General features: G+C 34.6%; 1 protein-coding gene across 1 annotated transcript in view; it reads right to left on the bottom strand.

The window, feature by feature from the left end:
• Positions 1-13,575, bottom strand: part of SMC2 (structural maintenance of chromosomes 2) — a 49,192-nt gene extending 35,617 nt beyond the window's left edge. Inside the window, exons 1-10 of the mRNA XM_044657346.1 lie at positions 13,369-13,575; positions 12,990-13,243; positions 11,677-11,879; positions 10,256-10,405; positions 9,303-9,425; positions 4,149-4,187; positions 2,439-2,549; positions 2,201-2,245; positions 881-1,114; positions 275-424 (exon numbers count right to left, since the gene is read on the bottom strand). Of these exons, the coding sequence (XP_044513281.1) occupies positions 275-424; positions 881-1,114; positions 2,201-2,245; positions 2,439-2,549; positions 4,149-4,187; positions 9,303-9,425; positions 10,256-10,405; positions 11,677-11,844 (1,020 nt within the window). The 5' untranslated portion in view covers positions 11,845-11,879; positions 12,990-13,243; positions 13,369-13,575. The remainder of the gene's footprint in view (positions 1-274; positions 425-880; positions 1,115-2,200; positions 2,246-2,438; positions 2,550-4,148; positions 4,188-9,302; positions 9,426-10,255; positions 10,406-11,676; positions 11,880-12,989; positions 13,244-13,368) is intronic.
• Positions 13,576-13,702: the final 127 nt, after the last annotated feature.

The raw sequence follows: 13,702 nt of genomic DNA, 5'->3' as shown, positions 1-13,702 counted from the left end.
TCTCAGAAAAATATTTTTAAATGCATAGAATAAAAGATATGAGATGACAATGAAAGACATTTATGCTGAAATATAATTATCTAAATGTTTTTTAAGGCAAGTTCATGGGCTATGTGTTAAGAAACCTTGCCCTATAATGTTTAGTGTTAAGATAATGTTACTAAGTAATCATTAAAATATAATATCTGGAAAATGCTATGTTACAAAGTTAATGTCACTGAGAACAAACCAAAAGGGTACTTTATGTTTCAGAATAAAAGTTACTACTACTTACCTCTGCCATACTTTTTTCTAGTTCTTTGCGTTTTTTTTCTTCACCTTCCATATTTTTCTTCTTAAGATCAAGAGCACTTTGAGACTTCATACTCACCCTCTGAGCCTCTGCAAGTACATCTTCCAAAGACTGAAGGACATTACCCATTTCCTATAATAAATGCATCTCATCTCAGTCAAATTTCTTAAAATCTACAACTATTTTACAATCTTCTAGTCATAAGACAAGTTGAGTGAAAATATTTTTTTAAAAAAATAAATCCTTACTTTCCATTTTAAATCAATACTGTGTATTGGTTCTACAGCGAAAGAGCAATAAGAGCCAGGCAATGGGGTTTAAGTGACTTGAACAGAGTCAAATAGCTAGAAAGTGTCTGAGGACAAATTTGAACCCAGGGGCCTGGCTCTCAATCCATTGAGCCACCTAGCTGCCCCCAAGTGTAAAAAAATTTTTTAATATACTGTATTATGCCTCTCTAAAGTAAATAGTTAAGAGTATAAGACACTTTCAATGGCTCTAGAACAGAAATCTCATACTACCACTCTGCAAGGTAATTTTTAACTATGTAATACAAGTTACCTAATTTTCACACTTGAGCTTTCTTACCTTTTCTTTTCTTTTTTCCAACTCTTCTATTTCACGGCTAAGTTCTTTAATATGTTTATCATTCTCAGCTACTTCTTCCTGAAGTTTGATAGTCAGGGCTTGCATTTCTTTTAACTCATCAGCTGAACGTACTTTGGTATCTTCAGCTAGCATAAACTGATAAGCAATGTACAAACGACTCAAATGTTCTATTTCTCGCATTACTTTTTGGTATTCCAAATAGGAAGATCTTTCCTAAAAAAGTTACCAATAAGAAAAAGAAAAATCTGAAATTCAAGTAGAATCTATTTTGAGGGTCTCCAACTCTCCCTCCACCATTTAAAAACACAACAAATGTGCACATACAATACACACACACACAAATGTCAGAGCTCAAAATTTCAATTTCTTAGCATAATTTTTAACTTTGAAAGTCACAAATTTAAAAATTCAATTATAAAGGATCTCAAAATACGAAGTTAGATGAAAACTAGCTTTCATATACAATGTTATAGAATTTGTAAATCACATTTTTCCATTTTTACTAATAAAAGTGTATAATTGGAATTTGCTCTCCTGGACTCTAAATCTCATATTTTGAGTGTAGCTCCACCCTCTTGCTCTTTTACCCTGATCTCGGTTTGTGGAGGTGGAGCAAGTGCCAGGCAGAAGAATTTTTCTCATGTGGCTTTACTCAGGCTTTTATTTTTGTTCTTATATTTTTTTCTATTTTAAGTGATTATTAATAAACTTTATAAAATATAATACTTGGAGTCATTGGATATTAATTTTAATCTTACAAAAGGTATAGTCAGCTGGAACTAATATGTATGGGAAAACATTACAATGTTAACATTGTAGCATGTAGAGAACCTAAGGCAAAAATCACCTATTAAACTCTTTTTCTAATAAACTGTTAGCTTTATCAATACAACTTTTTACTTATCGCCAACTGAATGTTATTATACTGTTTAAAAAAGCATAGTACCAGATATACTTAATAATCAAACATTAGAAAAATGACCTGAATCTTACAAAATGAAATTTAATAAGGACAAATCATAACTAGGGTTATAAAAGCCAACTGTACAATTATAAAATGTAGCTGTAGTAAGAGAGCAAAGTAACATGAAAAAACCTAGGGAATTAAAATGGACTACAACTTCAACAAGTGTGTAAAGCAGAAAGAGTTCAAGATTTGGAGTCACAGGTCCTATATTTAAGTCCTGGCCTTGATACTAACCACCGCCATTGGCCACAGCCAAGTTATTTCACCTCAGAGTCTCATCGCTTGTCTTAAAATTAATCCCTCAAGCATCATTTGATCTATTTAAAACATACCTCTTTCAATTTGTGAAGTGTTGGAGTAATCTCTTCTGTTAGTATCTAGAAAATTAAGAATTACAACTTCATTAGGGTAAATATAACAGGGAAAAGCAAAAAATTTTAGGCAAATGAAATAAAAGGGGAAAATCACACCTAAACCCATCCTAGTTTCTCCATTTCTATACCAGAAGAATTGTAAACACAGAATCTTAATAGTTGCCTTATATGAATTATCTAATAAAATATTAACTACCGTTTGAATTTCTTTCAGCTTAGCCTCTTTTTTCTCTATAGTTTTCTGGGCAGCAATTTTTTTGCATTCGTACATCCTGGTTCCAGCTGCTTCTTCAATCATGGATAAAATCTGGAATGGCAAAAGTTTTAAGTAAATATTTAAAAATTTAAGAATCTGTGATTATCTCAGTATAATCACAAAAGGTACAGATAGCTCTTTTGGTCTTAAAGAATAATAAAGGCCCTCAATGTAAGTACATTTTCAACAGAACACAAAAATTTTTCAGACCTTTTTAAAAAAGGACATTAACATATAAAACACCAAGAAGCAAGGAGAAAAATGAACCTGCAAAAAGCTTTGTGTGAGCCTCAACTAAGCCACATTTATTACTTAGAACAGTGGTGTCAAATTTAAATAGAAACATATTGCCCATAGCTGCAAACCGACTTAAAACACCACATATTAACATTAGGCTGTATTTTATTTCCCAAAGACATTTTATTGCTTCCCAGATAATCAGATCACTGGTTGCAGTCTGGTCTAGAGCATGCTTGTAAATGTGCATCTTGTCTATTGGGGATAAGTTAAATTCCAAACCCAAATCAAGGCTATTTTTTTTAGTATCTTTTTTTATCTTCAAATGGTCCACTCTCTTAAGTTTCTGTTCTTGATCTGATACCCAATACTCTACTTAGCACATCTCAGTGCTCCTAATAGACAATTTTAGCAGCAGAGGTAAATTCTTTGATCTTCTTTCAGGCTTATCATTCATTCTTCTCTAAACATTACCATCAAGCTACTCTAATTGAAAGGTAACATTGTAAATCTTTCCCATATAATTCTTACTCCCCTATCAATAGGAAAAGTTCTGAGGCAAACACTACTAAAGGAGATGATGCCATTGGATCAATGTTATAAATGGATAACTTCAAACATTACAGTAGAATTTCAAAAACATTAAATATGGCATAGTGAGAATGTAATAATTATAATGCTACTACAAAATGAACACAGCAATCCTTTCAATAGCTGACTCCTGAATTACAGGAATTACTTCCTTCACTGAAAGCAAAAATGTTATTTCAGAAAGCATAACAGTCCTCAACTTAAAGTAAGAAGGGATTCTCCCACTTGTTAAATAATGAAGACAAGAAGAAGGTAAAAAAAACAAAAGGAATCAGTCTTTACATACCTCCTCGAATGTGCCAGGCACTATGCTAAGCACTTATACAAATATTATCTCATTTGATCCTCCCAACAACCCTATGAGGCTAAATGCTTATTAATCCATTTTACAGTTGAGGAAACTGAGGCAGACAGCAATTAAATGACTTTCAGAGTCACACAGCTAGTGTTTGAAGCCAGATTTAAATTCAGGTTTTCCTAACTCCAGACCCAGGACTCTACCTGCTGCCCCACTAGATACCTGAACTACATTCACACAAAACTCTATTATCATCCCATTTGTTTTATTTGCCAGGGTGGGGAGGAGGAGTAACTGAAGCTCTCAATCTAAAATTACAAGTTCAAACTTTTTATAAAAGTTCTCTTAATATATGGGATAGAACTAAATAAAGAAAAATCAATTACCCATAGATCATTAAAAATGATAAAAAAACCCAATATAATGTTCTCCAAAATATAAATCTAGTCCTAAAAAACTTAAGGTATAATTGATTATTACTGTCATTAACCCCTTTTATTTTATAATTTATATAATGCTCTTACCTCTGGAGGCTTCATATTCAATACTTTAGTGATTCGACCCTGAAAATGGAATGGAAAAACATGTTCAAAGTATGCAATCATGGAAAAACATAATGTATATAAATGGAAGGAAATGTCATAATGGTTTTTTTTTGTTTACTGGCTGCCTCAACTCTCAGGAATAAACAAGCCTTTCAGGAAGCCCTTTCCATCACAACTCCTGGAAGAAAAGAGGTATTTTATTATTTTTTATTATTATTTTATTAGACCTTGAATAATGACCTCCTAGTATTTTTAAAATATAGTATTCTTTTAACTAGAATTATAGAAAATTTAATTGAAATTTTAATTTTACAGTCAGGGTAGAATAGAAAACACTGGATTTGAAGAGAGAAGACCTGCCTTTAAATCTAGGATCTTCTACTTAATACCTGTATAACTTTAAAGAAGACTTGACTTCAATGGATCTCAATTTCCCTCTCTATAATATAAAACCATCAGAATAGATGATCTGTAAGGTCCCTTCTAGTTCTAAAATTCTATGATCCTATGAATTCATCATTTTGGAGATAAAGAAATTGAGATTTTTTTTGTGTAATAAATTCCTGCTGAACACAATATCTCATATGTCAGAAATACTTTAATGTCTATTGAAATAAAATCATAGTATTTTGACCCAGATGAGACTCTAAAAAATCATCTAAATTCTTTACTTTACATATTAGAACACAAAAAGTCGGAGGGATTAAAAGACTTGACTAAAAATCAGGAAGCTATTAAATGGCAAAATCAAGATATGAACCTAGGAGCTATCTCCAAATATCAGTCTTACAGATTACTTCCTGATGCCTATCAACATCCTGGAAACATAAGGCAGATGAATTTTGGTGAGAAAAAGCTGGATCACAGATTTCCGGAGTTGGAAAGGATACAAGACATGAGGTGACTCAACCTGTACTTAATCAGTATTCCTCTGAACAACCTCTGTGAGAAATAGTCACCTAGGTTCTTTCTGAAGTCACCTAACCTCAAAGGAAGGGAAGCTGTCCATTTCATTCTTTGATATTTTCCTTATATCAAGCTGAAATTTCTCTCTCTGAAACTTGTACCTACTTCTGATTTCTAAAACTAAGTAGAACAAGTCTAATTTCTTTTCCACATAAGAGTCTTCAGACACTTAGAAGACAACCATCATGTTCCCCCTAAGTCTTCCCTTCTCCAGATCAAAACTGCCAAGCTCTTTCAGCCAATTCTCTTATGACATAATCTCTGGATCCTCTCCAAATTGCTAACATCCTTTGTAAAATGTGAAATCCAGAACTGAATAAAATACTCTAATTATGGTACAACCAAGACAGTGTCCTAAACTATCTTTTCCTTTTAGACATCATACTCCCCCTTAATGTAGTTTAAGATCATGTTAATTTTCTACTCGTTTTCTACGCGTTAATGTAGTTTAAGATCATGTTAATTTTCTAGCATCATACTTATTACCAACCAAGAGAAGCCAACCTACCTGTCATCATAACACTTAAAAGTTGATAAATAACCTTAGATATTTAATTCAACCACGATGTAGGAACAAAAGGACCAATTTAACTAAAGGCAATTTCTTCTGGTATGATCCAAAACAAAAATCATCTTTAAAGTATACTTTTAAAAAGTCAACAAAGCATTTAAATGATATACTACAAAAGAAAAAAGAAAAAAAAGGAAAATCAGAGGGAAATACTAACAAGAAAGAGTTTTGGAACATGCTGAATTTTACACCTTTTACTACATAGTTTACCTATTACATAATTTACATATCACTTTTTTTTAAATAAGCTGTACATAATAGGTATTCATACAATCCTCTTTCTCTATTATTTAAGCAAAAAATTTTATTTTTGTTGATGTCAGAATAAAAATTTTAAATTTTTATAACAATACACTTAAATCTTGCTCTAGCACTATACACCGAGACAAACCACAAGATTATTCTATAAGAAAATTGCTTTGTATTAACATTCCCTTAGTAACCAAGGTAACTTGTCTCATACCTATTTATATTCTATAACAGAAATGTTCCACTGTTAGGCATTTACCAAAAGGAAGTCAAAGGAAAAAAGAAAGATCCTATCTATGCCAAAATATTCAGAGCAGCATTTTTTGGTAGAAGAAATGGAAATAAAGTAGATGGCTATTAATTGAAGAATAACTAAAAGAGTTATGATATATGAATATAACTGAACATTCCTACCATGCTATAAGAAACAGACTGTGATGAATTAGAGAAGTATGGGAAAACTTATGTAAACTGATGTAAAGTGGCATAAGCAAAACCCAGAAAACAAAACACACATCTACAATAACAGAAACAACAACAGAAAATAAATACTGTAAAATTTTAATAACCAAAGGTAGCCCAAAGAAGAGACACAATGAAGCATCTTCCAGTTATGTGCAGAGGCACGGGTCTCTGGTTCAGAATACTACAAAATGTCAGACTTTTTTTGTCATGTTGATTAGCTTGATTCAACTGAGATTCTTTTAAATTATTGTTAGTATTGGTTATAAAAGATGGCTCTCTGGGTGGGCAGAAGCTACATTAGAAAATATAGGTGATATAAAAAAGTATACTTATATGTGTAAATATATATTTTTGTAAACATAAATGTCTACACTGATAATTATTTTTCATATCTATAATTCTTTCCCAAAAAAAATCCCACCTAAATAGATACTTAAGGAAAAAAGGGAACTGACATATAAAAAATATTTAGAATCAATATTATTAGCAATACCTCAGTTAATCAAGATATTAGTTTTAGATAGGAAAGGTCCTTCTATTCCTATACTTTTCAGTGTTTTCAATAGGAATGGATGCTGTATTTTGTCAAAGCTTTTTCAGCATCTATTGAGATAATCATGTGATTTTTGTTTGTTAGTTTGATAGTCAATTATGTGGATGGTTTTCCTAATGTTGAACTATCCTTGCATTCCTGGTATAAATCCCACCTGATCATGACAGATAACCCTCTTGATCACTTGGAATCTTTTTGCTAGTATTCTATTTAAGATTTTTGCATCTATGTTCATTATGGAGATTGGTCTGTAGTTTTCTTTCTCTGTTTTTGGTCTGCCTGGCTTTGGAATCAATACCATATTTGTGTCATAAAAGGAATTTGGTAGGACCCCTTCTTTGCTTATCATATCAAATAATTTGTATAGTATTGGGATTAGTTGTTCTTTGAATGTCTGATAGAATTCACTTGTGAATCCATCAGGCCCTGGAGATTTTTTCTTAGGGAGTTCTTTGATGGCTTGTTCAATTTCTTTTTCTGATATTGGATTATTTAAGTATTCTATTTCTTCTGCTGTTAATCTAAGCAATTTATATTTTTGTAAATATTCATCCATATCACCTAGATTGCTATATTTACTGCCATATAATTGGGCAAAATAGTTTTTAATGATTGCCTTAATTTCCTCTTCATTAGAGGTGAGGTCTCCCTTTTCATCTTTGATACTGTTTATTTGGTTTTCTTCTTTCCTTTATTAGATTTGCCAGTACTTTGTCTATTTTATCAGTTTTTTCAAAGCACCAGCTTCTTTTCTTATTTATTAATTCAATAGTTCTTTTACTTTCATTTTTTATTAATTTCTCCTTTGATTTTTAGTATTTCTAATTCAGCTTTCATCTGGGGATTTTTAATTTGTTCATTTTCTAGTTTTTTGAGTTGCATGCCCAATTCATTAATCTCTGCCCTCCCTAATTTGTATGCACTCAGTGATATAAATTTTCTCCTTAGAACTGCTTTGGCTGCATCCCATAGGCTTTGGTAAGAAGTCTCATCATTGTCATTATCTTCAATGAAATTATTAATTGTTTCTATGATTTGTTCTTTCACTAACTTATTTTGGAGAATCATATTATTTAATTTCCAATTAGTTTTTGGTTTCCCTCTCCATGTATTCTTACTAATAACTATTTTTATTGCATTATGAGAAGAATAAGAGGGATAAAGGAAGGGAGAGGGGAGAAAGGTAAGTACAATAAGGGAGGGGATTAGGGGAACTGATTAAAAACAAAACATTGGTATAGAAGGAAATAGTGAAAGAAGAAAGGGAAGGTCAAAGAGAGAGAATCAAAATGTCTGGGAATACATAGTTGATAATTATAACTCTGAATGTGAATGGGATGAACTCGCCCATAAAACGGAAGCAAATAGCAGAGTGGATTAGAAACCAAAATCCTACCATATGTTGTCTACAAGAAACACACATGAGACAGGCAGACATACATATAATGAAAATGAAAGGATGGAGCAAATTCTATTGGGCTTCAACTGAGAAAAAGGCAGGAGTTGCAATCATGATTTCTGACAGAGCCAAAGTAAAAATAGATCTGGTTAAAAGAGATAGGGAAGGTAATTACATCCTAATAAAAGGCAGTATAAACAATGAAGAAATACCAGTACTCAACATATATGCACCAAACAGTATAGCATCCAAATTTCTAAAGGAGAAGCTAGTGGAGCTCAAGGACGAAATAGATAGCAAAACTATACTAATGGGTGACCTCAACCTTCCCCTATCAGATCTAGATAAATCGAACCAAAAAATAAATAAGAAAGAGATAAGAGAGGTGCATGAAATCCTAGAAAAATTAGAGTTAATAGATATATGGAGAAAAATAAATAGGGACAAAAAGGAATACACCTTTTCAGCAGCACAAGGACCATTCACAAAGACAGACCATGTACTAAGGCATAGAAACATGGCAAACAAATGCAAAAAGGCAGAAATAATAAATGCAACCTAACCAAGATATTAGTAAGGAATATTTTTACTCCTTAGGAAACATCTAAATGTGTCAAGATTCAATATTAGGAAACCTCAAGAATTCAATCATTCTAACTGGTAGTACAGAGGAGGGCATATCAGAGTACCAACACAAGTATCTATCTTCATCTGGAAGCTATTACAATGAAAGGAATTAGCTTATATTCCAAATGAAAATTTGCTACTAGGCAAATGGAATTACTTCACCATCAAAAAAGAGGAAAAACTGGGTGATCACAGAAAATGGGTGAAGATTCAGAAGGAAAGCCAATACTACATCATGCACTAACTCAATGATAATCCATATATCACAATTATCGTAAAGCAAATATAAAAACCATAGATTACCTGCATAATGAGAAAGTGAGGGTTGTTAACATTGAGTCCAACAGAACAGAAGAGATCTTGAACTCTGGTGTTATTTGCATTTACACCATTGATTAAGTATCTATTTCGGCCACCAATAACCACCTGAAAACAAAACAGAAACACAATCAAGTAGGGTATTATAAATTGGAACGAGACTTTCAGAACCACTAAGGTTTTAGAAATCATCTAGTTTAGCACTTAAATTGGTTGATAGGTAAACCAAAGCTCAGAGAAGTAATTTACCCAAGGTCACAAGCAAGGACTAAAATGAAAGTCCCCTGATTCACAAGCCAGTTCCCCTGTTTAAGGCAAACATATGTAGCTGTGACAGAAGAATCTTGGTGCACATTTCTATCTGTCCACATATAGCTGAAGGACAACAAAAAGGCCATACCTAGACAAAGCTCATGGCACGATATAATGAAAAAAAAAATTTGAAAGACAGTAAATATGGATTAAATGGCCTTTAATGTTTCTTCCAGCTCTAAAAATCTACAATTCAAAAATTCTAAGTCTGTGAAGTTTATAATTTTGTCCCCAGCCTCCTCTTCCTTCAAACTGTCCCTGCATCCTTAGCTTCCTTCTTGTTCTTCTGAACACTTCCTGTAGCTCCTTCAGAGGCCAACTTTTCTTCTCCCTTTAGCTAATCAGGTATCTTCAATATACTCCATTGACAAGGGAAGAAGGCCAGACATTTATACTTAAATAAGTTATGACTTGGCAGAGATATCTTGACTGAATTGTATTTTAATTGAAACTTCTTAACAATAAAGTGCTACAATTTAATCATTTACCCTTTACTACTGATAAATTTATAACAAAAGACTTTGCCTCTAGCCTCTACAAATATAACAATATTACTCTTAAATTCTACATTTTTCAGGAAGCCACAAAAGTGCTTCAGTGTCCACAGAGACATGGTAAATACCCACCTGTCTTGTAACTGTAATTTCATCATGGGCCTCAAATCCCAAAGGGCTCTGTTTTTTGTCAGAATTATCAAAGGTGATTGACACTGTAGCTTTGGTAATCCCAGCCTGCCCATTTTTATATACTAAATCTTGCAAATTAGAGGCTCGAACCTAAAGTAAAAGGTAAACAAATTTTGAAGTGCAAAGATTTCATTGCATTGATGGGGGAAAAAGTTAGATTTCAGTTCCAATAGGAAAACCTACCTATGATAAATTAACTATACATATCAATATTGATAATTACTAAGAAAAGTTACTTTATCTACCTGTTTAACAAATTAAGAGAACATTAAACATAAAAAAAAATTAAAAGGGCATCAACTTGATTGGGGACTGTTTCTATGTGAACAGTTCCCATTAAAGAAACATAAGAGATGAAAAATACTAATAAGAGTAAGTCAACAAGCATTTATTAAGTTTCTACTATATACCAGACACAATGCTAAATGTTAGGGATACAAAGACAAAAAGTAAAAGTCACTACCTTCAAGAAGCAGCTTACATTCTTCTAGCAGAGACAACATATACATAAATAAATATATACAAAATAAATATTGAAAGTAGAGAAATACTAGCTGCTGAGGAATCAGAAATGCTTTTCAAAGAAGCTATTGCTTGAGCAGAGTTCTGAAGCAAAGTTTTGAAGAAATGAGTTAAAGCTGCAATCCAGGGATAGAGGACAACCTGTGGAGTCAAGGATGGGAGATGGGCTGTCACAGATGAGCAAGAGCAAGAAGGCCAGTTTGGTTGGACCATAAAGTACACAAAGTAGAATAATATCTAATAAGGCTGGAAAGGCAGGTTGGAAAAAGCTTTTGAAGGGCTTGAAACATTAAAGGCAGGCTTATATTTGATCCCAGAAGCAGTAAGAAGCTACTAAAGTTAATCATGAATAGCAGAATAACATCTTCAGACTCAACTTAAGGAAGATCATACTGGCAGTGATGGAGGATGGATTAGATAGTAAAAATTTGAGGTTGGAGATCTATTAGATATTTCAGTAACAACAGCTGACATATATATATATGTTTCTTTAAAATTTTCAAAGCATTCCATATGCATAATACATTTGATCCCCAAAAGAACTCAGAAACAGGTTCTGGGTTAGAGCTTAAGTGTCTTATCCATGGTCACACAGTGTCTGATGCAAAATTAGAACCCATATCTTCCTGACTCCAAATACAATGCTATCCACTGAACGTTATTTCAGCCAAGCTCAGAGGCACTTACACCTCCTCTCAAAGACAAGGTTATTAGGAAAAGAAAAAATATGCAAATGTAATGTAAAAATATGAAAGGGAGTTCGGAACAATAATAGCTTGCCATTTAACAATCCAAACAAAGTCCTCCAAGTGATGAACATCCCACTACTTCTATTTTACCTGAGATAAGTTGGAGATACCCAGCAAGAAGCAGATGGAATCCAGTATGTTAGATTTACCACTACCATTTAAGCCTGTGATGGCATTAAATAAGGGATCAAAGCCATTGACTTCTGTCCTTTGGGCATAGGATTTAAATCCTTCAAGAATAATGGACTTGATGTGCATTTTCACCACTATCTTGAAGGAAGGCAGCAGAACTTCTGGAAAACACCAAATGGGTCACCAATCAGTTCTATGGATAAGAAACTGGACAAAGCAAGTAAACAAATCAAACAAACAAATCAAGCAGACTCTAAAACTTGGAATGTTGCTGTCACTACACAGTTGAAACACCAAACCATCTTATCGACTAACATTAACCTTTATAATTTGGGAGGACCAAATTTAATCCACTTAGCTCCTTGTTTTCCACTCCTTTGGCAGTGTGTGTCAGTCTTATACACCACAGTGCCTTCTACAGGGTCACAAAGACAGGAAATAACAGGGCCAAATTTGGACATCAAACTTAGTGTCTCCAAATCTAATGTTCCTTCCAAACTACCATTTTATTCCAGAAAAATTATTGCAAAGGGCACAGGGACTAAAAGACAGAAGGTCCAGGTTCTTGGCTCTGCCACCAAGTTGCTTTATAGACATGACTAAGTTTCTTGCCCCCTCTCTGGGTCTAATTTGCCTCACCTATAATAACGAGTGGTTTGGAATAAGGTCTAGCCACTAGATAATCTCTATGTTCCTTTCCCAGCTCAAATGATAAATCTAAATCTCTCTCCTCAACAAGGGCAGGAAGATTTCCTTTTAAAAAATAAAAAATAAACCACAGCTCAAAACTTGTGCCACCTTCTGAATAGATACTTGATACCTAAGCCTACCATCATTCCAATTTAAACTCAGTCTCTCCTTACATTTATAATAACCAACATGTACTCATTCTCCCTCTCAACATGTATTTAGTAAGCGCCTACTATATGCCAGTAGGCGCTGTGCTGAATCCCTAACATCTGAAGTTATGCCAATTCTCTACTCCTCTGAGTCTCTATAACTGTATTTACAAATATATGCGTTAACATCTTTCTACGCTCTACATCCCTAAAAACTGCACATCCACTCTTCTCCACCTTCTGTGATTACACAAACACACATTGACTTGCTCGCATTCTCTCCCTCTATATCGCTGACACCTAGCCGCATATCCTCTCCCCCAGTGCCAGTTAGTCCCGGACATCTATACCCACCCGCGCACCCACAAATACACGCCCGCCCCGCCTCTGGCCCTGCTGGGCCCAAACCTCCCCTCCCTGGGCCGCTGGTACCTGGAGGCGTGCGCGGGGCAGGGCTGGAAGGAGAGAACCGGCCCCGGGATAAACGGTCTGATTCAGGAGAACCAAGAACGCCCAAAAAGGGCGACCAAACGCTCGGGTTCCCGCCAGCCCCAAGAGCTGCACTTTTCCGTTTCTTTTGAATTTTGGCGCCGGCTGAGGACCCCTAGCGAAGGACCGACTCTTCCCAGAGGTGCCAATGCCAAATGCCTGAACATTTGGCGCCAAGTTTTCTTGCAACTTGGACTCTAAGAAAACAGAAGAGGGAATGGTTAAAGATTAATATGCCCGTAGAGGGCGGAAACTCTAAAGAGAACTAATCAAAATGGCTAGTCTTTCCCCCATTTAAAATCAGGCGCATTATCGGACAGACCTGGTTCTTAGCGTCAGAATTCTCGGCTCCATCTTCTTTTCCTTTCAATCCTCTAGCCCCGCCCTTTCAGCTCACTGATATTCTAGCCCTGCCTTCTCATGGTCACTCTTTCCTCTAGCACCGGACCTTAAATCACCACCTTTACTACTCTAATTCAGCCCGAGCCCCATCGCTCTGCTCCTCCGTCCCCTCGATCCATTTCTACTATCTGCCCTCCCCTCCTATAAACCCGCCCCCATGCTCCTCCCTCTAGTCCCGCCCCTTGCATCACTATTACCCAAGGGCAGTGATGGCGAACCTTTTAGAGATGGAGTGCCAGGCCCCGCCCCCACCC

This window comes from Gracilinanus agilis, chromosome 1 (assembly GCF_016433145.1).
Source record: "Gracilinanus agilis isolate LMUSP501 chromosome 1, AgileGrace, whole genome shotgun sequence".
Taxonomy (NCBI): Eukaryota; Metazoa; Chordata; class Mammalia; order Didelphimorphia; family Didelphidae; genus Gracilinanus; species Gracilinanus agilis.
Note: the sequence above shows the minus strand (reverse complement) of the source record. Positions and strands in the feature narration are given on the sequence as shown.